Source organism: Alternaria alternata (assembly GCF_001642055.1).
Source record: "Alternaria alternata strain SRC1lrK2f unplaced genomic scaffold CC77scaffold_35, whole genome shotgun sequence".
NCBI classification, from domain to species: Eukaryota; Fungi; Ascomycota; class Dothideomycetes; order Pleosporales; family Pleosporaceae; genus Alternaria; species Alternaria alternata.
The window spans coordinates 174,100-197,224 of NW_017306224.1; the positions used below are offsets into that span (position 1 = coordinate 174,100).

Genomic DNA, 23,125 nt, shown 5'->3' on the forward strand with positions numbered 1-23,125 from the left:
CATTCACGCAGTGGATCAATCTGACAACTGTCGCGCACTTGCAAGCGCGACAATCAATGTCAATGATTGGATCGTGCCTACAACGTACAGTTACGGCTTTGTCCTCCGTCAGGTCAGTGAGGCAAGCAAGTATTTCCAGATTATCGGAAAAGTATGGTTTCACCCAGAGCTTCTACCGAATGATCTTGAAATGACTGCTTTCATGATGTGGCTTGGGGTTGATGACATCCTAGTACATCTGGCAGGTGGGTTGGCATATATCCTCTCTGGAGACAATACAAAAAGACTGGAAGAAAGGGTCCTTGAGCTCATTAATGTAAATTTTTGTGGGGAGCCGTACTCTAGTTGCGCTGAGATTCCTGGGGAGAAACGCACTGGTACAGCCGACCATTTCGTGACGCGTGCAGAGACTTATACTTGGCAATTAATTGCGGATTGGCATTTCTTCCAAGCGGAAAAATCTGAACGTACGTAGAAATGGACTTTTCGATTACGTTAAAGCGTCTAAAGGGGAGGAGAAGAAGGACAAGAGGAAGAAGGATTGACCTCCGCCAACCCACGATCCGTCCTACTAAAGAAGTCAAATCTAGCCTACACAGCCTAAGCTATCGTCCACATCAAGCTAAGTTATTTACAGAATAGATGCTACTCGCCAAGGGCGATAACGGCAACTTAGAATTAGACGCGGTAGAGAATTTCTACTGCACACTACAAAATAAGGATAAAGTAGTGACGTGTAAGTGGAGATTAGGACTTTGACTTACAAGATAGGAACTACTGACGAGACTCAGGTGACTTGGAAGAAAGTGAGACGTAGACCGGAAAGGTCACCATTGAGGAATTGACGAGTGAGACACGAGTCGAGCTGGCAGGTGATATTCAAGGCTTGTTGGAGGTGAGTATTAGCGAGACCAAACAAATACTGAATCAGGCCAAACACTTAGGAAACGAGCCCGAAATTGTGTTGGCGCTGGAACACATTCCGAAAAAACGATAGCCTACTCCCACTCGCCAAGGGGATGCGATTGAGCCAATATCATTCTGGTGGGTAGCGCGATGCTGCTCAAGGGTCCGCATGCGGTGGTTGAATATTCCTAATAGCGCTTCCTAGCCCTTTTAAGCTACAGTACTTAGCGAAATTGGCTTTCCCCTTTGCGCAGTTGTAACAAGGAATGCGCCACACTGCCAGCAGGAATTACCATAAAGTGCCCCACCTGGGTACCCCGCAGCAGCACCGGTATCATTTCACAACAACGACGACGACGACGGCTAGGATAAGCGGGCCACTTTTGCGACTAGGTAAGCATCTGGTATAATTCGGTTGTGAAACAGAGTACTCATCTCTTGACTTTGCGCAGACCTAAGCGCGTTCGCTCTATCTGTCAATGCCGCAGTTAAGGCGGCTCTTCAATCGTCGTACATGGTCTCTCAGGGCACTTTTCAGTCTAACGCTGCGTCTGTCTCAGAGTTAGACGATTCTAGCATCTATACACCTACCACGACTGCCGAAAACGTTACTTTGGACCTCATGGAAGATCACACCTCGCCAAGTTGGGTACCTTCACATGGATCTACCGTCATCATTCGCTCTATCTCATGCGGCAATGTGCTTACATTGCTTGATGGGAACATCGTACTAGCTCCACCTAGCGGTCGTGGGTCTATCCTGTGGACGTGTATAGAAACTGAAGGCTGGTTTGGATTCCGAAACTGCGTCTCAGGCAAGTTTATATGCCATGGTGGGGATGCAAGACTCAAGTGCACGGCAGAGGAGCGTGATGGTTGGAGACAATTTACTATTACTCCAGTACCGAAAGGGGGCTACGTTATGCAAATGCTGGACTGGTGGACTCTTCGTCCTATAGTAATCAACGCACAGAACGGGCTACAAAAGCTAGGGAGGACTGGAAACAAGCTGTCTGAAGGAATTGTATGGAGCTTTATAGAGTGTAGGGCCGGTAATGCTGACCTTTAAGACTTCTAAGTAAAATAGTCTCCTTACAATCGAACACAGTCGATCGACTAAGTTACTAAAATGTAAAGTAAACCAGCCGAGTACAGAGAGGTGAACATATAGAAGGCATGACACGGGTGATAATCTGACGGAGAAGCATATGAGCTAGAGGATTTGTGTAGGCTGATTCTAGTGAGGGGATTACATAATGTCAGGTGAAGATAAAGAACAAATGTGCGTTTGCTCGATCGCCTTCACCGCAGCAAGCGACTAGCGTCTGTTAAGACTATGGTCCATATCTTGCCGATATGAACCTGACGTTCGGCATCTACAAGTCCAACCACACTCTGAGCGACAATCACTACACAGTGCGCATAATGGCACGACCCCCGCCAACACCGCTCGTAGATACTATCAAAGAGATTCAACCTTTGAAGAATCTGATCATTGGTAAAGAGATCCATGTGATACATCTCATGCCCAGCTAATGTGTTGTTAAGACCAGGTTCGCGCGATTCACGGCCATTTATACCCGACTTCACACTACACCTTTTCAGTATTGACCAACAAGGAAGAGCTGTTGTACTCAGCCCAAGCTATCGTCTACACAAAGCCTGATTCATTTGCGGAGTGGAAACTACTAGCCGTGAGCGGCCCCGTCTGCAACTCGACATGGGAGGCGGTAGAGAGCCTCTACTGCGAGCTTCAAGAGCAGCTTGGAAAGATGACGGGTAAGTGGAAGTCGAGACTCTGGCTTATAAGATCAGAGATACTAACGAGATCTAGATTCCTTGTATGAAGGTGGAACGTGGAACGGAACGGAGGCTATTAATGAGCCCGATTCCGAAAACGCAGACGCAGACTGACCAGATTTCTGGTGAGTGAGACACAATTCGAGCTGGCAGGTGATATTCAAGGATTCTCAAAGGCCGGTATGGGCGAACCCTCAAAAGGCGTCGGGTTTACCCTTTTGTGGAACCTAGTTTCAACCATGCTCTACTTGCCTCCGGCACATGAGAGAAATCTCCACAAAATCCCCACCTTGTCGCTGTCTTGCAATTTCTCTTTTCCTGTATCCTAGCCTGCTTGAGAAAAGAGTCCACAACTCTTAGAACACTCACATCATGCGCGATAACCATCCAAACGTTTTCGCTCTCATAGCACTCCCCCATTTCGTCAATGTTCTCTTTTATTTGCAGTAGATCGCGACGAGGTGTCGGCTTCATTTCACAACTTACTGCCAGTACGCTCAGCGACTCATTATTGATCATTCGGTAGATCCACATTTTCATTCGATGACGCCAGCCGCACTACAGGTCTCGGAAGTCCTGATAATGCACAGGATGCCCAGGTGTTGTTCGCTTGGTTGCATGACATCAAAGATAGAATCGCCATTGCTGCTCAGTTGACTATGTACCGTTCTGAGAGACATTGTTACAGATGCTTAAGCGCAGACATGCATATAGCAGGAGCATCACATATGACCGCGGCGTCGATGACGTATGAGGACGGGCTAACCCGAATGTGGCTTTGCCTCGGCTCGGTATCTTCCCCAGATTCTGCGACCTCCGCATTGAACTCCGCAGCTCTGATACCCGTCCAACGCGCTGACAATCCACTCAACTGTAACAACCATATACTAATCACCTTGCAACTACTTCCATAGCTAAATTTGTTAGTTGACAAGGACGATTACGAAATGCCGAGCGTACAGCTGAAGGTCGAACGGCAAGGGGTGAGCAAGGAGCTCTCCGAACCTCTACCTGAACCGAAACCATTTGAGGGTTTGAAGGGAATCAGAAGTCTCGCTGGGGACCTTGGCAGCCAGTGAGTAAGGAGTTGTGGTGCGGACTTGTAGCTGGATGTCCGAATACTGACTCTACGTAGACGCGTCAAAGGCAAAGTAATCATCGTTACTGGTATGCCTGCCACTCCCAGCACATCCCGCACAACATCTACGTCTAACATCGCTTCCAGGTGCAAACTCCGAAATAGGCATCGGCCGCGCAAGCGCACATCAATTCGCGCGCAACGGCGCACGCGCAATCTACGTTTGCGACTTTGCCGATTCCAACCTCGAGACACACAAGCGCGAGCTCAACACGCTATACCCGTCGACCGAGATCCACACCCGGCAATTCGATGCTGCGGACGAAGCTTCAGTACAAAAGGTCTGCCAGGAAGCTCTAGACACATACGGCCGTCTCGATGTCTTCTTCGCCAACGCGGGAATTTCATCCGGCAAGGTGTTCTGGGAGGAGTCGGTAGAAGGCTTCATGAACGTGTTGCGCACAAACGCTCTCTCGGTCTTTCTTGCTGCGAAACACGCATCTCGCGCTATGCTCAAGACGTCGGATCAGAAACCATACCCGAGCGGCAGCATCATCGCTACGGCGAGCGTAGCAGGTCTCCGATCCAACGCCGGTCCCACGGATTACTCCGCTTCAAAGGCTGCAGTGATCAGCCTGATGCAGACATGCGCGTATCAACTTGCTGGCTCGGGTATAAGATGTAATGCTGTTTGCCCAGGCCTCATCGAAACTGGTATGACTAGGGTCACATACGATGCGGCAAGAAAGAGGGGCAGTGAGAAGAAGATTGGGCAGCTGAACCCGCTCCAGAGGGGAGGGCAGCCGGATGAGATTGCGAGAGCAGTGCTGTTCTTGGCAAGCGATGAGGCTAGCTATGTCAATGCGCAGGCTTGGGCGGTGGATGGGGGGTTGAGTGGGGGATTACCGTTTGTGCCAGGGAAATTGGCATAGGGTGTGGACAGATTGTCTGGAGAAATGGAGTGGCATAGACCCTGTTACATCGCATGAAGCAGTTTCTACATCACCGCAATACTACTACTCTGGTACACTTGTGGTGCTCTTGCTAACGTACCAGCAGCCGAGCGTGATTTGTTTCTGATCGCAGGAAATTACACCATCATATTCATTCAGTCACCACTCAGCCAGCCACGACGTCGCATCGGTAGACGCCTATCCAATAATCGTCCATAATGTCTCAGCAGTCACAATCTGCACGTAGATCCGCCTCACAGTGAACCAAGATGTTGCTGGGCAGTACGATGCATAGTATCGTTCAGGGTATTCGATTAACTTGGGCACCGTTTGGAAGCCTTTTCCTTCAAAGAACATATCGTCATATTCAGCTACTTTCTCCCTGCATAAGCCGATCTGCCACACTGTCATCTACCCATTATTCTACTGAATAACTTCGCGATGGCGGACTTACCAGCACACATCTCAGGCTCAAAACCCTTCAAATCTCCTCTTCTAGACCATGATCTCTCAAGTTCGCTATCTGTATCAATCCAGCCCACGCTCCGTTCAATCAAGGAATCTCCCCGCCGTACACCATCTCCACCAGCACCAACGATTTACCTTACAGGCTACCGCTGCCACGCTAGCGACCCAGAATACAGATACGCGAGAGAGAGAACAGGAGACATTCAACCATACTGGTTCGAAGAAGCGTACGGTGCTGCGGACTTCAACGAGGGAGTGAGAAGGAGGGCGAAGAATGATATGGCACCCCATGAGGACGAAGTCGCGGTTATAGACCTTGATGATGATGGGAAGGAGATGGATAGAGTAGCTGCTAGATATCAGAGGGAGAGGGCCAGGGAGAGGACATTGATGAGGGAGGAGGGTGAGTGGAGGCTTGGGGGGTATGTGGTGAGTATACATCCCGCAATCTGACCATCGCATCGACTGACATGGGACAGGATATGAGCGGAGAAATCGGAGGTAACGACTTGGAAAACAGGAGAACGATCCGTGAGGAACAGTGGAAGCAGCTTGAGGCAGAGAGGGAGAGTTTGCAAGAAGAGAGGAAGAAGCTCGATGTCAATGAGACGGAAGAAAAGCGACAGGAAGAGGAAGAGCAGCATACTTCACGCGTACCTATTCGTGACCGCGCACTTAGCCTGCTGGATTTCCAGAAGAAGACAAAGCTAAAAGGCAAGTCAAAGGTCGAAGTCGCCGAGCCGCAAAACGTAAAGGCCGACTCCCTGCACACGTCAGACTCAAGCAGCCCCAAGGATGATATCCCTGTTCTCGCCGTGTCGCAACCCTCGCCCGCTGGCGAAGGATTCCCCAGACTGCCCCTACCACCACCACCACTTCACGCTCCCCCTCCTCCGCCCCTAACAGTCCGTAACCCAGATCTTGCACAAATGGTCACACAGCAACCCTCTACACCAACGCGCGACCAAGCTCCAACGCGTCCCAGAGCCCCCACACCTCCATCGCTGAAGAGCGCTACGACCACAGAAACCGACATCGACGATCAGAGTGGGAGCAAGGCACTTTCTTTGCGACAGAGTTGTTCTTCTGCAACGAGAGTTCAGGCTGATATCCCAGTTGTGCCTGTGCTTGAAAATAGTGTATGCATCCCAGTACTAGCTTGACTTGCAGTCTAGTAGCGATTGAAGCTGACAAGTATGCATAGGGACTGGTGAGAGGTGTCGGTACATTGGAGAGGCAGGTCCCGGAGAACAGTGTATGTGCAACCTGTTTCGCTGTTCTAGTGATAGTTTGGCTAACGTGGGGACTAGGGACTAGTACAGGACTTTGGTACGTTGGAGAGGGCGAGAGCGCGGAGGGCCAACGGTAATCGCTTCTTTGCGTGTTGCGTTGGGAGGAGGAAGGAGGTGGCGGGTGAGAGGAAGCGTGTATGCTGGAAGGTTGCGACGGCTTAGAGAAGGATCTCGGAAGCCGTGTACCTATGGGCATGGGTGCACGAGAGTGTATTGCAGATGAATCACAATTGCACGGTACGCTATCGCTGGTTGAACATCCATTTGACTTGGCTCAGAGTCCTTCGGCTGGTAGGATATTGTAGTGTTATTTACACTCAGCCAGTATCGTACTTCATTGGTTACCATAGGCTTCTAGTCACACCAAACCTGGAATCACGGACAGCATCTCAATCCACGATCACATTTGCTGCGCAAGACACATGGCTTGCGTAAATCGAGACAAAGGACTATGGTAGCGAGAAAGGCAAGCTAGTTATGTACGGTGACAACAACTGGCTAAAGCTCTTCCCGAACATGTTTGCGCGTGCTGATAGGACAAGCAGCTTCTTCGTTTCGGTTAGTCATAAGCGTCCCACTGTTGCATATAGTAGGTCAGTGTAGTGATACAGGGTCCTAGCCTAATTCACTTGCGCAGAAAGATCTCACATTTCTTTGCTGCAAGAAGCTCCCTTTCGCGTTCACCACTTTGCGTGACTGCATCAAGTCGCCTTCACCCCAACTTGCAGCCGAAGAAGATGCGCGCCCACGTTCAAATGACTCTCCACTCACTGCGCTTCCTATCGCGCTAACACTGCGTAAATATTCCTACCTTGAAATACCCTCGTTGTCGCAACAATTGCTACATTCACCACTCATTAACGCAACACTATTACCATGACTGGCGTGGGCGGCTGCCAGAGTCACTCCAAGCCTCCGACTTCGATGCGCGAATTCGACGAGTTGTATCCTTCCCCCCAGGATATTGAGTCGCAGAAGTGGAGCAACGCATTAGAGAATTCGCAGCGCTCGCTCAATGAATCGATGCACTCACCCGCCTACCGACGGCTCCCTACCAGCACCGCATCGATCTGGAACAGTAATATTCCGGGACTTCAGGACTCGTCTGGCGGCACTGCTGGAAACGGTGGAGATAGAGGCGCTGTCCAATTTCTTTTGACTGACACCCGAGTGAAGCTGGGCAACAGCTACAAAGGTCGCCATAATGGCCATGTGCAAGCTTCGGTTCCTAAAGTTGCCAGTATCGTACCAGAAGGACGTTTTGATCGAGATCTGAACACCACTGGCCTAGCGACCCCACTCTCACTCCGTAGTCATACGCTTCCCAGAATCTCGACTGAGTCACCACGTCAACCTTACTTCGGCGGTTCTGATCATGCTTACGCGAAGCTGGACACTCGTAGCACGTCCTCTGGCTGGCCTTATGAGCAAGAAAAACACTCGCAAAGACCGCAGGGCTTTGCTGCCCACTCTAGCGCACTCAGTCTCCAGGATGACCCTCACCCGGCGAACCTCTCCAACCCACGAGGATCACCGAGAACCTCTCACACGCCGGACCGAACAGAGTTTCACGAGCGTATGGAAGGTGACTGGATGTCAGGTCTATCGAGTATTCCATCTCTTTCACGCCCTGGTAGTATGGGGGAGCAACTCCACGAGACTAACGGTATACCACTCTGCTCAGTCCCGAACAGCACTGTTATACGAGACTACGAGATGGCATGGCGAACATCAGCGGAACACGGTACAGATATGAAGAGATCAAAGCACAGACAGCGAGGTCCCTCGTCGCCCACCGTACAGCGCTACGCATCCACTGGATCGATCTCACCAGCCTTCGACATCACACCACGCAGCGCACAAATCGACGACGAAGGAAACATTTTCATCAATGGCCCAGGACATGTACGAAAGCACACTGATCCGTTTGTGGACTCTAAGCCGGCTTTGTACGGTTCACAGTCTGCCAGGTTTCCTATAGCTAGACCTTCGACACAGTTCCAGCTGCCGTCGCAGCCATCCATGCGCCGAACTCTCACCCCGACTACTGCATTGTGGCCCAAGCCAGCTCCGAAAAATGTTCCGTCCGCTCATCCGCCCACACTAGTCACAATTCCACCCGTCTCCGCGACCTCTGTGCGTGCCATGCCGCCTACTCCAGCATTCCCTAGTTCTGTATCGGGACCAGTTACACAAGATCGTCCACCCACAAGATCCAACTCCCTTATCCCACCACCTCCTCTTTCCAGTATCCAGGGCAAGTATCATCACACCCCAGAAGCGCGCGCACGCCTAAAAGCACAGGAACCCGTCCGCGAAAAATGGATCCGCACCGAAGCAGCCAAGATCGGACAGCTAGCGAAGCTGAGGCAAAATACCTACCGTCGTTGGGTAGAGACCAATTCTGAACTGAATTACAGGAATTGGCAAAAGGCTGAGGCGGCGCTGGCCGAGGCTACAAACACGGAGAATAAAAAGGAAGAGAGGCGGAATTTGTTTTTGAATCTGAAGGGTATGACGGCGTTGAAGACAGACAAGGCTGAGGATATGTCAGCTGATAGCCGCGAGAGCGAAGCCAGAGGTGGAGAAGAGAAACTGCTTGGCTACCAGATGGCGACGATGGAGCGAGTGTGTGCGGAAGTCAAGCATGAGGAAGGCGACGCGATCATCACGGCTGAGATGTTGGAGACTTTGAGCTTGGATGAGAAGAAGGCTCTTCGCAAGCATCTTCTCGGACGTCTTGGTAGGTATTGAGAGTCTTGACCATGTATCACGATACAGCAACTGTAGGACTTGCAGATGAGCAGGAGGTCAAGATATGGAAACTCTGCAAGATGCCTTATCAGCACATGACAAGTAGCTATGGTAGTCTAGCTATCGACCGAATCACAAAACGATCTAAACATCACCGAGCATGTCTACGCTCCGCCACCTGCCATGATCTTCTTCCCCTTGACACTCTTCTGTTCCATACCCAGACTAACAAAAAATGCGATACTACTCGTTGCGATCGCAAGTATGAATGCCGTGACAATCGCATTGTTATACCCATGCAGCACGCCCGGCAGAATCTCCGGCGGCACAACACCCCTCAAGTTCGTCGCCCCAGCATTTGCCACAATCCTCGCGTCAAATCCCGGCGCATACTTGGGCACCTCCTTACCCAGCGTATTGACAAAGATATTCTGCGCGATGGAGATGCTCAGCGCGCCACCGAGAGAGTTGAAGAACATGACGCAGGCATTGGCTGTTGGCATATCTTTCTCATTCGTCACGACTTGTACTGCGACAAAGGGGATTTGCACACCAGCTCCTGCGCCGATACCGGCGAGGATCTGGTAGCCGATCCATTGACCTGGTGGGGAAGAGACTTTGAGCGTGTACAGCATGCCTGCGCCGATGGCGAAGATGGCGCTGCCGAACCACATGAAAGGCGCGTACCAACCGACAACAGTGATGAGGCCGCCGATGACAATGGATGAGCAGGTGATGCTGACGAGGTAAGCGATGGTGCGGATACCGGATTCCTCAGCCGTGGTGCCTTTAATGGCCTGGAAGTAGAAGGGAAGGTAGAAGATATGCCTGATGATTGTTAGACTGCGAGCTGGGAACTAGAAGGTGCGGTAAAGACTTACGTGTACAAAGCCATGGACAGTAAAGTCGAGTACAAACAGCTAACCAATACAGTCCGCTGGGTAAAGACTCTTACAGGGATCGTCGCTCGGTCCTCCTGGCGCAACTGTATGCCGATGAAAACGGAGATGAGTAGACCGAAACCCAGCAACGTACCCCAGACCTTCGAATTACTCCACGCATAACTAAACCCACCCCACTGCAAGCACAAAAGCAAGCAAACAATAGCACAAATCAAGAACACCGCTCCCACAATATCAATCTTCTTCAGCCTCTCCCTGACAGGAAGATGCGAGTACGTCCTCTTGGGATTCGTGAAGAAGAAGAAGACGACAGCCAGCGACACGGCCCCAAACGGAAGATTAATCCAAAAACACCATCGCCACGACGCGCGGTCCGTGAGCGCACCTCCAAGGATAGGTCCCACGACGGATGCGATGCCAAACATGGAGGAGAGCGCCGCAATGTAAATCGCCCGTTTCCTCAACGGCACCGAAAACCCAATGATGGTCATGCCGCCCGAATACAACGCTGCAGCCCCCGCGCCCGCGACTGCCCTGCCGACGATGAACATGGGCGAACTCGTCGCCGCAGCGCATATAATGCTGCCAACCTCGAATATTACGAGCGCGAAGAGATACGTGTATTTGACGTCGAAGTAGGTGTATATCTTGCCGAAGGAGGGTTGCAGCGAGGTTGTTGTTAATAGGTAGGAGGAGCCGTACCATCCGACGTCTTCGAGGCTGTTGAAGACGGTTGTGATTTTGGGGATTGCGGTTGCGATGATGGTGTTGTCGAGGGCGATGACAAAGGTTGTCAGACAGAGGCCGACGGAGAGGATGGCGAGTTTGAAGCCGCTGAGGTACTTGGAATCGTCGTCGGGTGCGGTGGATTCATCTTTGTCGTCTGAAGTCGCAATGGCTTCGGTTGGGGTCTTTTCGTTGGGTGGGGGTTTGGTATCTGTGTTTGTTGGTGGCGAGGGGGTGTGGCCGTGGTCTTGTGTTTCGTTGGGCGCAGACTTGCTCTCGAGGCTTTTCTTCGGCTGTTCCAGTTTTGAATCATCGTCTCCAGATGTTCGTGTGTCTTCGGTACGGGGAAGGGTCGTGCCTGTGCCGACTGTCTCTTGAGTAGAATCGGTTGCCTGCATAACGGCTGCGGGTCTAGCTCAAAACAACCAAAATAAGCCTTCTGCGGGCCGCTGCAAACTGTGTGAGACCTGTCAACGGGTATCTTGTGGACCGACAAACAGTCTCGCGGCAGCGGAAAGCTGGTTTACCCAGGAAGCAAACTCCGGTAAAACGAGGCAAACGCAGGAAATGCATCGAAAGAAGCAGCAGGGCGGACCGTCATTCTCTATAGAGTCTTCGATCACGCGCCCGTAATCAAAAAGTGACCGTTTGGAGCGATGACCGTATTCTTTACGGCGTTCGTTAGCCAAGCGACCTGTCTAACGGGCATCTGCAACCGAGAAGAGGTGCAGTGGGCGCGGGACGTTGGGTTGCCGAGCTCAAGCAACCAATGAGGAAATGCGCAGGATACATCCTTGCGACGGTAGTAATCGTCGGAACTTGGGTCTGGGTATACAATCAACATCGTTTATGACTTTGGGCGTTGTTGAGCGCGGTCATGCATGCGATGTGTGTTCTGTTGTACGCAGCAAGGCACTTGAGACGCAATGCATCCCATGTCGACACTGATGACCGTAAACAATTGGTCACTATCGCGACGAACAGAGCAAGAAGAGTCCGTCGTTATGGAAGAAGGTGCGGTCTCAAGACTTCCCCACAAACCACCGTCGACGACTTGCGCATCTGGTGACCGTACCCGAGGTGGAAATCAATCGCATCGTCGAACCCGAACGCGAGCAGGGACAGCGAATGAGAACCCCTGTTGATCGTGTGTTCGCGAACGCAGATCCCTGTGGGTAGCATGGGGGACATGATTAGCCGGGTGGTGGGGTAGCTAGGGCTTTCCTTTTGTAAGAGCTGGTGCTTCAAGCTTCATCCTTGACAAACTGGGCAGCGGACAGATTGCGCAGCGGGCCGTCTCGCTCCCGTAGATGTACCACAGAAGAGAGCCATGCTGGGTGAGAAGGTCAAGACGGCGAGGGAAAAGCATGGTTTTTATGCATGTAGTAACTGTAATATATGCTGCCAAGCTTGAACAAGTGGTTGAAAATGTACAATGTAAGGATACTAGAACAGCGCAAACATCCTCCTTCTATAATCTAACTTCTCCTACACGATACCGGCATGCGGAACTTCCTACTGACGGTGATGCCACGTAGTCCATAAGATGTGCCACTGGCTGCATCCACGCTAGTCTTATGTAAAGACGAGCCGTACCTAACCTGGGCACGTACCGCAAGGAGTCTCGATCTTGACAGTGGCGAGAATCACGCCTTCATGACCGCGCGCGCACTTTCGCTGCGCGCGCACTTTCGCTGCGCGATTTGGCCTTTAGGGCACATTTGCTGGAAGATCATCTGTGTGTGTCCGCACTTGTGGGAGTAGGCATGATAGAAACACATGGCGGTTGGCGCAACGTTTAGTAATGACTGGAAGACCGCTCGATTAGATCTTTGGTATGGTCTTTTGGGATCGATAGGGCTGTGATGCTAGCCCTGAGTCTGATAGCTTGTTAGACACTAAGATACATGGAGCACGCTGCGACACCGATGTGCTTCTGCCGCATCTCTTACCTTGAAGCTGGGCAAGATAGGATCTTGATCGAAATGAGTGAATGTACGCGGGAGCAAATTGCGACAAAACGGTGATGAATGAAAGTGTTGGATAACAACGCTCAAGGGAAAGCCAGATTACCGATGATGCTACGGTGTCTCCGTCACAAACCCAAGCTCTTTATAGCATCAAGGACATCTCACTCGATGCATGATTGCCTGCTGTTGCTCAAGTTGCACGGTTTGATATCCGTGAGCAACCGAGCAATTACAAGCTTATCCGCCCGGTCAGACAAGCACAACACATCGTTATGTATGGATAAGCGGATGTTCGTCACGGGACGGGAGATGTCAGGAACGGTCCTCAGCTTACCACCGGTCACGGTAGATGAAGTCGTACATCAAGATATGAGTGTTTGAAGATTACCATCAACATCTATTCTGGCGATACTGGCTCATTGTTGATGTACAGGTGGAACGAGCGGCTCCGGGTAGGTGAGCAAGAAGAGACAGTCTGGGTCAGTCAAGTTCCACAAGCGCGTGCTTGTTGGGAGACGTTGTGCATACAGAACTATGGCCATAATTCAAACACGGTGACCCGAGATTTGCTTTCCTAAAGCAGGCAGCACCATGAAAGCCATCGTGGTAGTATGTTTGGATTGTGAATCTTATCGCTGGCCATGTACGTCCGGGTTTTCATCGACCCACCTTGCCGCCGGCTCGCATCTTTCAAGCGATGCGACGCTTGGTGTTGCGATGTTTGCGCAATGCTTGTCGTCATTTGCGGCCGTTCTTCGTCGGTATGTCCCGGTCACACGGTACTGGAATCCCAGGCGCACTGCAGCCCACTCGCTGCGGAGGATCTGTAATAAACATTATAGCGGCGTCATCCGGGGTGTCATCAAGAAGGCTGGCTATCAATAGTGGCTCTTAGCTGCCGATGACATTCGGCCAGCATTTTCGAAATTCCAGCCAATCAGCATTCGGCCACACCGCCAATCCGTGTGGAGACTTTTCGATGCAGATACGCCGCCAGATCCTGCAGATGACGAGACGATAGCTCGAGTTTATCAAGCGATACTGGTTCTCTGGAGTGTGAGGATGAGGTGTAGGGGCTCCGAATATAGTGTCGGTTCTATCTTCGCATTCGAGGCTGGGAGGTGCAGATTGCTCCACCGCCGGCCATATTGCTAAGCCTGCAGGCTACATGTTGACATGCCAGGAACATATGTCTACATCAGCGTCTCGTCAGCGTGCATCGTGCTAGTCCTCACCGTGGGGTAGAAGGCCAGAATGACAACGCAAGCGCGTGCTGTCTGGGGCTGATTTGGGAGCGCCTTGATTAGGGCTGTCGAAGCGTCTCCAAAGCGTCTCTTGCGGCAGATGGACAAGTAGAATGATGGCGTACTGTACCCCACCAAGCCGTGGGACGATGCGCTGGCAAACGGTGTGGTTCATCTGAGACGGCAGCTGAGGCACAGCCCTGCATGCGCTCGTAGGCGAGCCTTGAAAGCAGCCGTGTTGGAGAGACATTGACGTCGAGTAGGAGAATATGTTATAGTCGTTCTAGCCTCAATGCCAGCTGGCAACGCCTCGCTCGAACGACTAACGGCAAAAAGGACATGCAGCAGACGTGTGCAGTTTAGCGGAGGAGTTGGACGCTTGACACGTAGCCCACCATAGCTCGCCTGTCTGCAGATTGACGCAGGAGCTGCACCTGCGTCTCCAGAGAGCCGGATAGAGTGTGCGGGTTAATACTAGCATGCGTTTCCTTTGCGTTCGCCCTGCTGTTTCCTTTTGCGCCGTTGTCGTCGTCTTGGTGTAGTTGTCATTTTCTCATCGTCGCGCGCAACCATCGCGGGACTGCCGCTCGTTCCCTCAACACCAGGCCAAGCGTAAGGGTCTTCGCAACACCCAAAAAGGAACATCCCCACCCGCTGCCCTGAGCGCGATCGAACGGTTATCCTCGCGCGCATCTGCGAATCTGGCGTCTGTAGGAGTGTGCGCGGCCAAGTTTCGCTTCCTCGGCGTCCAAAACAGCTGCACTGACCGCTGCCACACCGCCTGCCGACGTCACGGCCCTTAAGACGGTCGCATTACCTCGTGCGCGCAGGAGGATTGAAGCTGGCCAACATCGCAATGCGCTGTCCAAGGCCTCGGATCCACCTCTCCCAGCCTCCAGCCATCTCGCAATCGACGTCTGACGTCTGTTAGCCTGTCGCAAAAGGGTCTTGCAGCGCCTCACCTCTTGCGCGTTTCCATTGGCTCCGCCATCACCCCAGTCGTCGAATAAGAGCAAGGCACTGGCCCTAAACAACGACACCGTCTCGCCCTATCCGTTTCGAGATATCCCGATCAATGTGAGCCGTTGCTCGCCTTCATCAATTGGAATCGTCGCTGACAGCTGTCCAGACAGTTCATCACTCGGCGCTCGACCGCTTCACCTTCATTCCTGCCCCAGCACTGTACACCACCTTATATACGTTGTATCATGATCGTCGCTTCCATCGTCATCGCCTAATTCAACAAATCTCCGAGTAGCGCTTCCCGACTTGGTCCATCACGAGAATCGACTTTCACCCGTACAAGGGACGTGCACGGACATCCGGTCGCTTCCCGAAACATATCAATTGGCCAGCACTTGTTGCTTCGGTGCCAGAGCCTCATCTCCAAGCAGACATCATCGCAAGGTGTCATCGGTCAGCCTGGGCCGGGCTGCACTGTGTCTGTCTTCTAGAAGATACAGCGCAACGGTCCGGGTTGGCGGTTAAGGTTAGTGGGTTCATCAATCGCGCCTTCCGTCTCTACCATCATCACTTCGCTATCACCACACCGTGGCTCGACAGCGTCACTTCAGACCCTCTGTCGTCATCTCATCTCTCCTTTCGCCGTCTCTCCTGTTCTACCTCGACTGCGACTTACGAAGCATACCAGACTAGTCACTAAATCATGGCGTCTCTGGACTTTGACCAGAAGTTCCTTGGTCGGATAGCCAAGCAGACTGAAGACACGAGTCCTTTCCTGTCCAGCGCTCTTTATCAGATTCTGGGTCTGTCGGTCCTTCTGGCCCGGAGACTCATTCGCGCCAGGAAGCTTCGCAAGCTGGACACTAGCCGAGATACACCTTCTCTCTCGACTTATCAGCACATACTATGGATGTCTCGCGAGGGACTATCTATACTCGAGCTCTATGTACTCCCATATGCTCAAGACAATCAGCATGGACCAGAGTGCAGGGTGTTGAGCGTCAAGTTGCGGGCGAGCTTCTACCACATCTTCTGTCTCTTCCACAATCAACCACCAGTCACGACAATGAACATGACAAGTACCGACCCTCGAAACCCTGCTTCACCCCCTTTGCACCTCTCACCACCAAAGCATGGGAATGGACATGGTCGTAGGGCAGATCCCCCAGGACTGTCACCCCCTTCGAAGCGCTCTGGAAAACAACCAGCATTACGGGAGCCAATCGACTCCATCCAATCCGAGAGTTCCTTCATCACGAACCCATATGCAGCAGGAGGACCAGTCGGCACACCATCACCGGGACCTACAATCAACGCGCCTCCAGGCCTCAACCCAGTGCCCATCCCACAGCCCTCCTCCTTCATACTTCCACCCCTCAACTTCGTTCCCTTAGCCAGTGGCTACTTCACGACCGCCACACAATATGCTACCTCGTTTCTTCCTGGTTCGCATCCACTACGGCTGTCGGTTGCGCTCGAGCACAGCGCATTCCTGTGGGACTGTCTACATGATCATGACGCGTCCCGGCGCGTCGCCCGACGTGCAATCAAGGACGTGTACCGCGCACAAGAGGCTATGGACGACACGGAGTTTGAAGATGCTGCTGAACTCGTAGGTATTCTGGGTCGCATGATGAAGCGCAAGAGCTGGGAAGGTACCCCACGCGTCGGAGGCATGGCGAGTCCCGAGCCTGTCCCACAGAACGCTTCGCAAACAGCTGGAAGTGCGATACCACAATCAAGCATGCCGGTCACGTCCCCTACACAACGCCCTCAGCCAAGTAGCAGGAGAGCAGCCGAGACATCGCCACTCACGGACTCTTCTATGCAGACACCCCCAGCAAGTGCTGTACGCAGTCGAGCAAACACAGCAAGCAAGTCTGTGCCTCGACAAAAGGAAAGCCAAAGCCACGAGGACACTCCCAAGTCACCACCGCGGCGGCATACCGAAAACAACAGTCGCGACACCACACCCCGTAATCGGCACGTCAGTGTCGAAAGCGGTGCGAGCACAACACCTCGGGCACCCCAGGGAGCCGGCGGTCGCTCTCCCGCCACCCCATCCACGGTCCGAACCGCGCACCGAACTTCAGGCAGCGGCGGCTCCTCAAAAGGAACACCCGTCGCGGGAAGTGCATCGACGCCGCTGACTCAAAGCGCAGCCGCCGATCCCATGCGAAACTCGCCGACGCTGCGGCGCACACCTCCGACGCAATTCTCGCCGGGATACCACGACTCGGCGCGTATCTCGCCCTCGCAAGAGAGTTCATATGCGAGACAGCAGAGGTGACTAGTAGAGACGGGTCGGGAGAAGCAGACGCAACGTAAAATGGAAGTGCAATGGACCGACTCCATGCACGAAGCCGATATCGTGTTGTTGCCCATGACACAGCCGAGCTCTGTGTCATCAACGCCTATCGACTTTGCTGGACAAACATATCCTGAGTATCCAGTCCGCTTTCGGCCATGAGTTCCAATATGCATACTCGGACCGCTTCGACAAAAGTGCCGACATGAGCGAATGCACTTCCATACATCCCTCCCCGTCGCAGATCTACGAAGAAGCTCGAGAGAGCGCATACGATACGAAGGACGTATCATCAGATCACTTATTGAGTAACCCTTTGGGGTTAACAACCTATTGTACTATACCTATTGGCGTTCTTGGATGTTTATACCTTGGTCTGGCGGTACACATATGCTTCGCCGTTTGCATTGTAAGCATACCGGATACCAAAAAAGTCGCCTACGTGTTCCTTAGCTGGGGCGGCAATACTGCATAATGTTTTTGTTCACACGTACTTTGGTGGCTGAGTTTGTATTTTCTGTTTCCTCTCTGCGCTCTAGACGATACCATGTTTGCTGGTTTGATCTCTTTGGGGGTGGGTCATTGGATGTCTTGGTGCGTATGATATGTAATCGAGAGTTTTCAACTGAGTGCGTGCGTTTAGAAAGTCGTCTAATACAAATTTTACATTGTTCATCATGACTCGCTTCTGCTGTGGCTCGTCGACTTGCCCGATATCTGCTGAGGGTAGCGCCCTGGCTGATAGTGGTAACTCAGAGTTCTCTTGCCTTCTGCAACCTTACATTGTCTTTCTCGTATACTTCAGCCGTCGTTCTACGTCTCAAGTCCCTTACTTCGCTAGCATACTCCTCCTCACCTTTGTTACCTTGAATATCGTTCTCTTCCTGTTATAAACACGCATCTTTACTCGTCTCAGACTGCGTTACAGATTTCAGGTGGGCGAGACGTCTTTGGAAGACTTGCATATTGAGTGTCTTAGCTTCGCCGTTATAAAGACTCCTTGAACATCACCGACAACCAGTGTACAGAATAGGGTTCACGAACGACCATCCCTTAGTCATCACTGTTCTTCCAATATCCACACCCGCAGCTTGAAGGATACAGCAACGCGACACATGATAAAACCACTCGATATTGTACTTTGGGGGTACCTATAGATAACCTTCCTGCGCACGATAGTTGGATACAATAGGACGGTCGACGAATCACGCGGTAGCTGTACCAGTTCGCTTTTCAGCAACGACGCGCCTCACAACTTGCTCCAAATCCTCACGTTCAAGACCCAGCCTCTCGTCCCAAAGCCCTCCCGGTCTTGAATCTCCCAGATTGACCGGACCAGTCGCCAACGCCCTTACCAATAATGGAATACCACTATAATCGCCTTTTTGGACCCTGCTGTGCCCTTCCTCCACGAAGTCTTTCGAAGCGCGCCGCTTGACTGTCCAAGCCTGGCCGTCTATCTTCTCGAGAACAGTGAGAAGATTGTTCTGACTGAGGTTGAATGACGACGTGTAGACATGGATGTTTTTCGTCTCCTCGGGGTGGTCTAGGATCTTGATAATAGCTTTCCCCACGCTCTCCAGTGTCGAAACTGTGAATTCAGTCGTACCCTCGTCTGTCAGCGTCGCAGTCTTATTAACAAGGTCAAAACCAAGATGACCATCTCTTAGAGCCCAGTCAAACCACAGCCCAGTCACAAGGCTCGTCCACTCCATCCTGTCTTCTTTCGACCGGAGATAGTCGACAGTCTGCACTTTGAAAGGAAGTATTGGGATGAATTCAACGACGCGAGGATCCTGTGTATTCGGACCATACTCGCTGGGGAGAAATCTCTTCACGCCAGCCGCGACAGCAGCGTCGATGAACCTGTTCTGGTCCCCTGTCACGGCACCGCCCACCGTGCTGATCACCACATCCTGGCCTTGCATCGCAGACTTTAATGAATCCGGGTCGTCGTAGTCTGCGCGGATAACGCATACGCCCTCAGGGAACTGAGATGATGATTGCTGCCGCGAAAGAACAGTCGTGTTGTATGGTGAGTCCAGAAGAATCTTCAAACCGACACTCCCTAGAGTTCCAGACCCCTTTCGTGATGTCAGTCCATAGCCTTGGTTTATTAGGAGATCGAACTTACCCCAATAAGCAACACATTACGATAAGTAGCCATGTCCAATTACAGAGAGATTGTATCGACGTGCGCTGTCTTCCCTGAATCTAGCGTTTCGATCGATTTAAAAGTATCGGAATGATAGCTGCTTCGGAGAGTGCATGTTGCGTATGTGCGATAACCCTTGCACTCTATATACACACAGCTCGAGTTTCCAAAGGTTTCACACGTGCTTGAGATTAGTTATTGCTGCCTTGAAAAGACTGCCTCAGGCCTATGGGAAGTCACACTTAAGTTTTAGCCTCATACTGCATTTGTCATGTATTAAGTGATCATGTAAAAGCACCGACCGATATTCGTCCTGATGATCTCTTTAGTTAAATCTTATCTGCGGGTAATTACGGCCGTAAGATCGAGAAGCGAACGAGGTGAGAAAGCTTAGCTACCACGAAGCAAGCTGTTGCTTGGTACCGCAATACGCAAGCACTGTTCAGTATGGTGTACAAGAGTTTTGTATATTGCCTGCGCTTGTTTTATATTTGCTGCGGCTTCTTATAAGTTATCTCTGCTATTCACAAACTCTCTTAAGACCCTCTTCGAATCAGAAATCAGAATCACGTAGTGATTCAAACTTGGCTACTCTCCTGAATCCACGTTCACAAAACAGGTGCTATGTTCTGGGGGTATTCTGTGTCACAGGTGCTAAAGAATTTGCAACTTTTGTCTTGGCGTCGAGTGGAGTAGCAACATGGTAAGATCCACCCCGCTTATGTATTCTTGCTTCTTCGTCTTCTTAAAGGCCGCGTCGCTCTACAAAATGAGCGTCCTGCTGCTTTCTGTATGACTTGTTCTAATTTTACGATATAAACGTTGCTTTTGGTATTGTCATCATCCAATCACAAGACAACATCGGTCGCTTAGCTCAGTTGGTTAGAGCGTGGTGCTAATAACGCCAAGGTCGCGAGTTCGACCCTCGTAGTGACCATTACCAGTCCCTCTTTTTGGTAAACTGATGTTATTGAAAACATCCCATCAAGTGAGAACGTCTTTTTTTCTTCTTTTTTTTGCTTATTTGACCTCACGATATTGCGTTGGGCTCCGCATCTCAGTAAGGTGGCTAAGACAACACTAAAGCTATAGATACCGAGGCGAACCGTATACGGATTGCTACGGCTAAGCATTAATTGATGGGTCTATCAGCTGCGAGAAGTCAGTGACTCCTGGCCAGCAATGATCCATCGTTAGACCTTCCCATGACGGTAATGTAGAGACATCATAGCTTATCCAGGGGTTTTGCCAAGTCGATGACGAGATGTTCGATGAACCAGCCTCAGCATTGAGTAAAGCGTCTCCTGCCAATTGATCTTCAAAGACACTACCGTTCAGAGGCTGAGTAAGGGAGAGTTGATCCACAAATGGTCCATGTAAGGTATGATCGAGATCGAGTTCCGTGTTCAAAAATAACCTCCGTGACGATTCTTGCATTGGATTGCGGCAGTGCCAAAGTCTTTCCAACATCTCACTATAGATATGGCAGACGTGAGTGCCGGTCGTGGACGCTTCCTTCATGGTTGAAATCAGACGTGAAACGAGGCCATTGATTGCGTTTAGCTGTGTCTTAACGTTGCTCACGTTGAGGTTTACTACCTTGTGCAGAAACACAGCTGCGTAGACTGCGTAGCTAACAGTTTGTTAAGTGAGGTATGGTAATGTAACGAGGTCGGACAACTTACAGAAAAAAACGCGATGGAAGGTATTGCACTTCGCTGTGCGGGTCCAAACTTGTCAATCTTTCGAGCAACTTTGTCGCCGCGCGAATCGCACCGTTGATGTAGAGCCCATCAGGCAAAGATAGGGTGCTTCGATGGAATCCTTCTTCCAAGGATATATCATTGGTGGCATGTGTTTTGGGATGCGACCTTGGGTCCTTGACTGATCGTGCGACAACGGCCTGGAATGAAAATGCGTTTACGTACAGACAGACGTACTCATAAGTTATAAAGACTGAGTTTGGTACCACTGATGAATTGTCCAGTCGTCGCCACGTAGTCATCCACATTGCTGCAGCACCCAGAAAGTCATCTAGGTACCGAGCGTAATCGCCATCTTTGATAAGAGCCTGAGTCCGTTCTGCGGAAGCGTACAAGATCAGATGGGCGTTGTACAAAATCTGTACAAGGTCCAGATTGGCTTGCAAGATCGCGGAATGATCATATAAATCTCCAGATCTAGGTTTCAGACTGGGGAAGTCATCCGCAGTAAATTGGGAGGACAGAGATGGCCCACGAGACCAGAACGATTGCCCCAGGCGGACTGATATATGGCGGTCTGCGAGATACACAACTAGGACCACATCAGCAGCTTTCTGGTACGGAGATGACATACTTACAATGCCAAACTAGTCGCTCCTGTTCGCTCTGCTCTTGTGTGGTGTAATCGCGAGATTTGCGGAAAGCCCCTCTGTCTAACCGAAGCATATAACCTTGTCGTATGGCGAGGCCTACAAGTGACCACGCACGCCTGTCTTCGGTGAAAAGATTGCCAGGCACTTCTTTAGTCTTGAGCTTAGATTCAATGTGAGGTAGCCACTCCGCTAGAACCAAGAGGCCTTCGACCGTGCGGGGTGTTTGAGTTGAGGGACGGGCTAAAAGTACCTCCAGTAGCAGTTTCTGAGCATGTTCCCAACAGTATCGATGTACGAGTACATGCTGCGTCGAATCTCGCGACGCAACAGTCAACAGCACTGTGAGAAGAAAGTGTTCGGATTTCCTAATCTTTTCTATGACCATCGGTGAGTGGAGCCATGCTGGAACTATAGGATAATGAGGATGATAGGTCTTTGTATATCTGATTCCACATCAGTCAATCAAAACAACGGGATAGGTGTCAGGCCTGGCTGACGATATATACTATCCTGCACCATGATCAGTAGTTCACTGATCATACGTACCTTTTTGGTTGCATGGCGTAGTGGTGCAGGGCTGCGTCCTGACAATAGGCTTTCAAGAGTAACTGACTTTTGCAATAGCTCAAGGATTACGCCCATCTGCAGTATCCCCGTTGTTAGCAACTCGAACTCGTCGAGCGTAATCGACCCATTTTTAGTCGCTTGCATGCTGGGCGCCGCTGACGTTGCATCGTCGGCTAAAGTAGGGGTCGAAGCCAACAGTAAACGCTCGTCTGAACGTGCCAGTATCTCGAGCGCGTCAGACGGGTTCCTTAATTCAACTTCTATCTCTTTGCTTGACTCAAACGGTTCTGGCAAGCTTCGTGCACACATCGTAGATTGGTCGGTATCCAGAAGCGTCGGAGATGGTCCAGAACTTGTAGCAGTACTCTCATTCTCGTGCACTAGCGCTTCTGAGATGTCTGTTGCATCATCGCGAGCAGTTCGCGTAGCTTTATTCCGTCTTTGGCCTCGTCTCGACTGCACGAGGACACAATCGTTGCCAGAAAGGTGACATGATCTGCAGGGCGGTTCCTTTCGGCCACTTGAGCCGTCAAGGTCACACTTTGTCTTGCGGTGACGGCAGCGTAGACATGCACGGAAGGATCGTTTACCGGTCGATGTGGTCATCGCTATCTGTTGCTTGTTGGCACTGAATAATGTGATGGCAGGAGCGATGATGAGGATGAGGGTACGAGATTGGCTGC

At 51.3% G+C, this 23,125-nt stretch overlaps 11 protein-coding genes and 1 non-coding gene across 12 annotated transcripts; 7 read left to right on the forward strand and 5 right to left on the reverse strand.

Moving 5' to 3' along the window:
* The first annotated feature begins 935 nt into the window (after positions 1-935).
* Positions 936-2,092, forward strand: CC77DRAFT_579876 (hypothetical protein). The gene is made up of 2 exons (XM_018532332.1): positions 936-1,299; positions 1,359-2,092. Exons 1-2 carry the CDS (start codon positions 1,173-1,175, stop codon positions 1,973-1,975), a joined length of 744 nt encoding a protein of 247 aa, XP_018379493.1. The 5' UTR covers positions 936-1,172; the 3' UTR covers positions 1,976-2,092.
* Positions 2,093-2,262: 170 nt separating this feature from the next.
* On the forward strand, positions 2,263-2,820 carry CC77DRAFT_1067330 (hypothetical protein; the record flags this gene model as incomplete). Its single annotated transcript, XM_018528982.1, has 3 exons — positions 2,263-2,404; positions 2,455-2,685; positions 2,741-2,820. The coding sequence occupies 3 exons, from the start codon at positions 2,263-2,265 to the stop codon at positions 2,818-2,820; spliced, it is 453 nt and encodes a 150-aa protein (XP_018379494.1).
* On the reverse strand, positions 2,740-3,397 carry CC77DRAFT_1026134 (hypothetical protein). The gene has a single exon (XM_018526199.1). It carries the CDS (start codon positions 3,238-3,240, stop codon positions 2,917-2,919), a length of 324 nt encoding a protein of 107 aa, XP_018379495.1. The 5' UTR covers positions 3,241-3,397; the 3' UTR covers positions 2,740-2,916.
* A 125-nt stretch (positions 3,398-3,522) lies between these two features.
* Positions 3,523-4,802, forward strand: CC77DRAFT_1026135 (3-oxoacyl-reductase-like protein). Its single transcript, XM_018526200.1, has 3 exons — positions 3,523-3,781; positions 3,842-3,873; positions 3,932-4,802. The coding sequence occupies exons 1-3, from the start codon at positions 3,654-3,656 to the stop codon at positions 4,714-4,716; spliced, it is 945 nt and encodes a 314-aa protein (XP_018379496.1). The 5' UTR covers positions 3,523-3,653; the 3' UTR covers positions 4,717-4,802.
* Positions 4,803-5,599: 797 nt separating this feature from the next.
* CC77DRAFT_579911 (hypothetical protein) lies at positions 5,600-6,740 on the forward strand. Its single transcript, XM_018532333.1, has 4 exons — positions 5,600-5,634; positions 5,685-6,344; positions 6,410-6,460; positions 6,516-6,740. Exons 2-4 carry the CDS (start codon positions 5,688-5,690, stop codon positions 6,657-6,659), a joined length of 852 nt encoding a protein of 283 aa, XP_018379497.1. The 5' UTR covers positions 5,600-5,634; positions 5,685-5,687; the 3' UTR covers positions 6,660-6,740.
* A 633-nt stretch (positions 6,741-7,373) lies between these two features.
* On the forward strand, positions 7,374-9,251 carry CC77DRAFT_1100272 (hypothetical protein; the record flags this gene model as incomplete). Its single annotated transcript, XM_018530056.1, has 1 exon — positions 7,374-9,251. One exon carries the CDS (start codon positions 7,374-7,376, stop codon positions 9,249-9,251), a length of 1,878 nt encoding a protein of 625 aa, XP_018379498.1.
* Positions 9,252-9,415: 164 nt separating this feature from the next.
* On the reverse strand, positions 9,416-11,277 carry CC77DRAFT_949496 (MFS general substrate transporter; the record flags this gene model as incomplete). Its single annotated transcript, XM_018535260.1, has 2 exons — positions 9,416-10,079; positions 10,133-11,277. 2 exons carry the CDS (start codon positions 11,275-11,277, stop codon positions 9,416-9,418), a joined length of 1,809 nt encoding a protein of 602 aa, XP_018379499.1.
* Positions 11,278-12,475: 1,198 nt separating this feature from the next.
* CC77DRAFT_949569 (hypothetical protein) lies at positions 12,476-12,660 on the reverse strand (the record flags this gene model as incomplete). The annotated part of the gene is made up of 2 exons (XM_018535267.1): positions 12,476-12,531; positions 12,552-12,660. The coding sequence occupies 2 exons, from the start codon at positions 12,658-12,660 to the stop codon at positions 12,476-12,478; spliced, it is 165 nt and encodes a 54-aa protein (XP_018379500.1).
* A 3,099-nt stretch (positions 12,661-15,759) lies between these two features.
* CC77DRAFT_909429 (14-3-3 protein) lies at positions 15,760-17,280 on the forward strand (the record flags this gene model as incomplete). Its single annotated transcript, XM_018533634.1, has 1 exon — positions 15,760-17,280. A coding segment is annotated over one exon (1,521 nt), but the record flags the coding sequence as incomplete, so codon positions are not given.
* A 1,289-nt stretch (positions 17,281-18,569) lies between these two features.
* On the reverse strand, positions 18,570-19,616 carry CC77DRAFT_1055157 (isoflavone reductase; the record flags this gene model as incomplete). The annotated part of the gene is made up of 2 exons (XM_018527829.1): positions 19,499-19,616; positions 18,570-19,448 (listed from the first exon to the last, which is right to left on the reverse strand). Exons 1-2 carry the CDS (start codon positions 19,529-19,531, stop codon positions 18,570-18,572), a joined length of 912 nt encoding a protein of 303 aa, XP_018379502.1. The 5' UTR covers positions 19,532-19,616.
* A 766-nt stretch (positions 19,617-20,382) lies between these two features.
* On the forward strand, positions 20,383-20,456 carry CC77DRAFT_t107. The gene has a single exon. It is a non-coding gene; the product is annotated as a tRNA-Ile (tRNA).
* A 188-nt stretch (positions 20,457-20,644) lies between these two features.
* Positions 20,645-23,048, reverse strand: CC77DRAFT_949507 (hypothetical protein; the record flags this gene model as incomplete). Its single annotated transcript, XM_018535262.1, has 4 exons — positions 20,645-21,152; positions 21,205-21,814; positions 21,861-22,318; positions 22,489-23,048. 4 exons carry the CDS (start codon positions 23,046-23,048, stop codon positions 20,645-20,647), a joined length of 2,136 nt encoding a protein of 711 aa, XP_018379503.1.
* Positions 23,049-23,125: the final 77 nt, after the last annotated feature.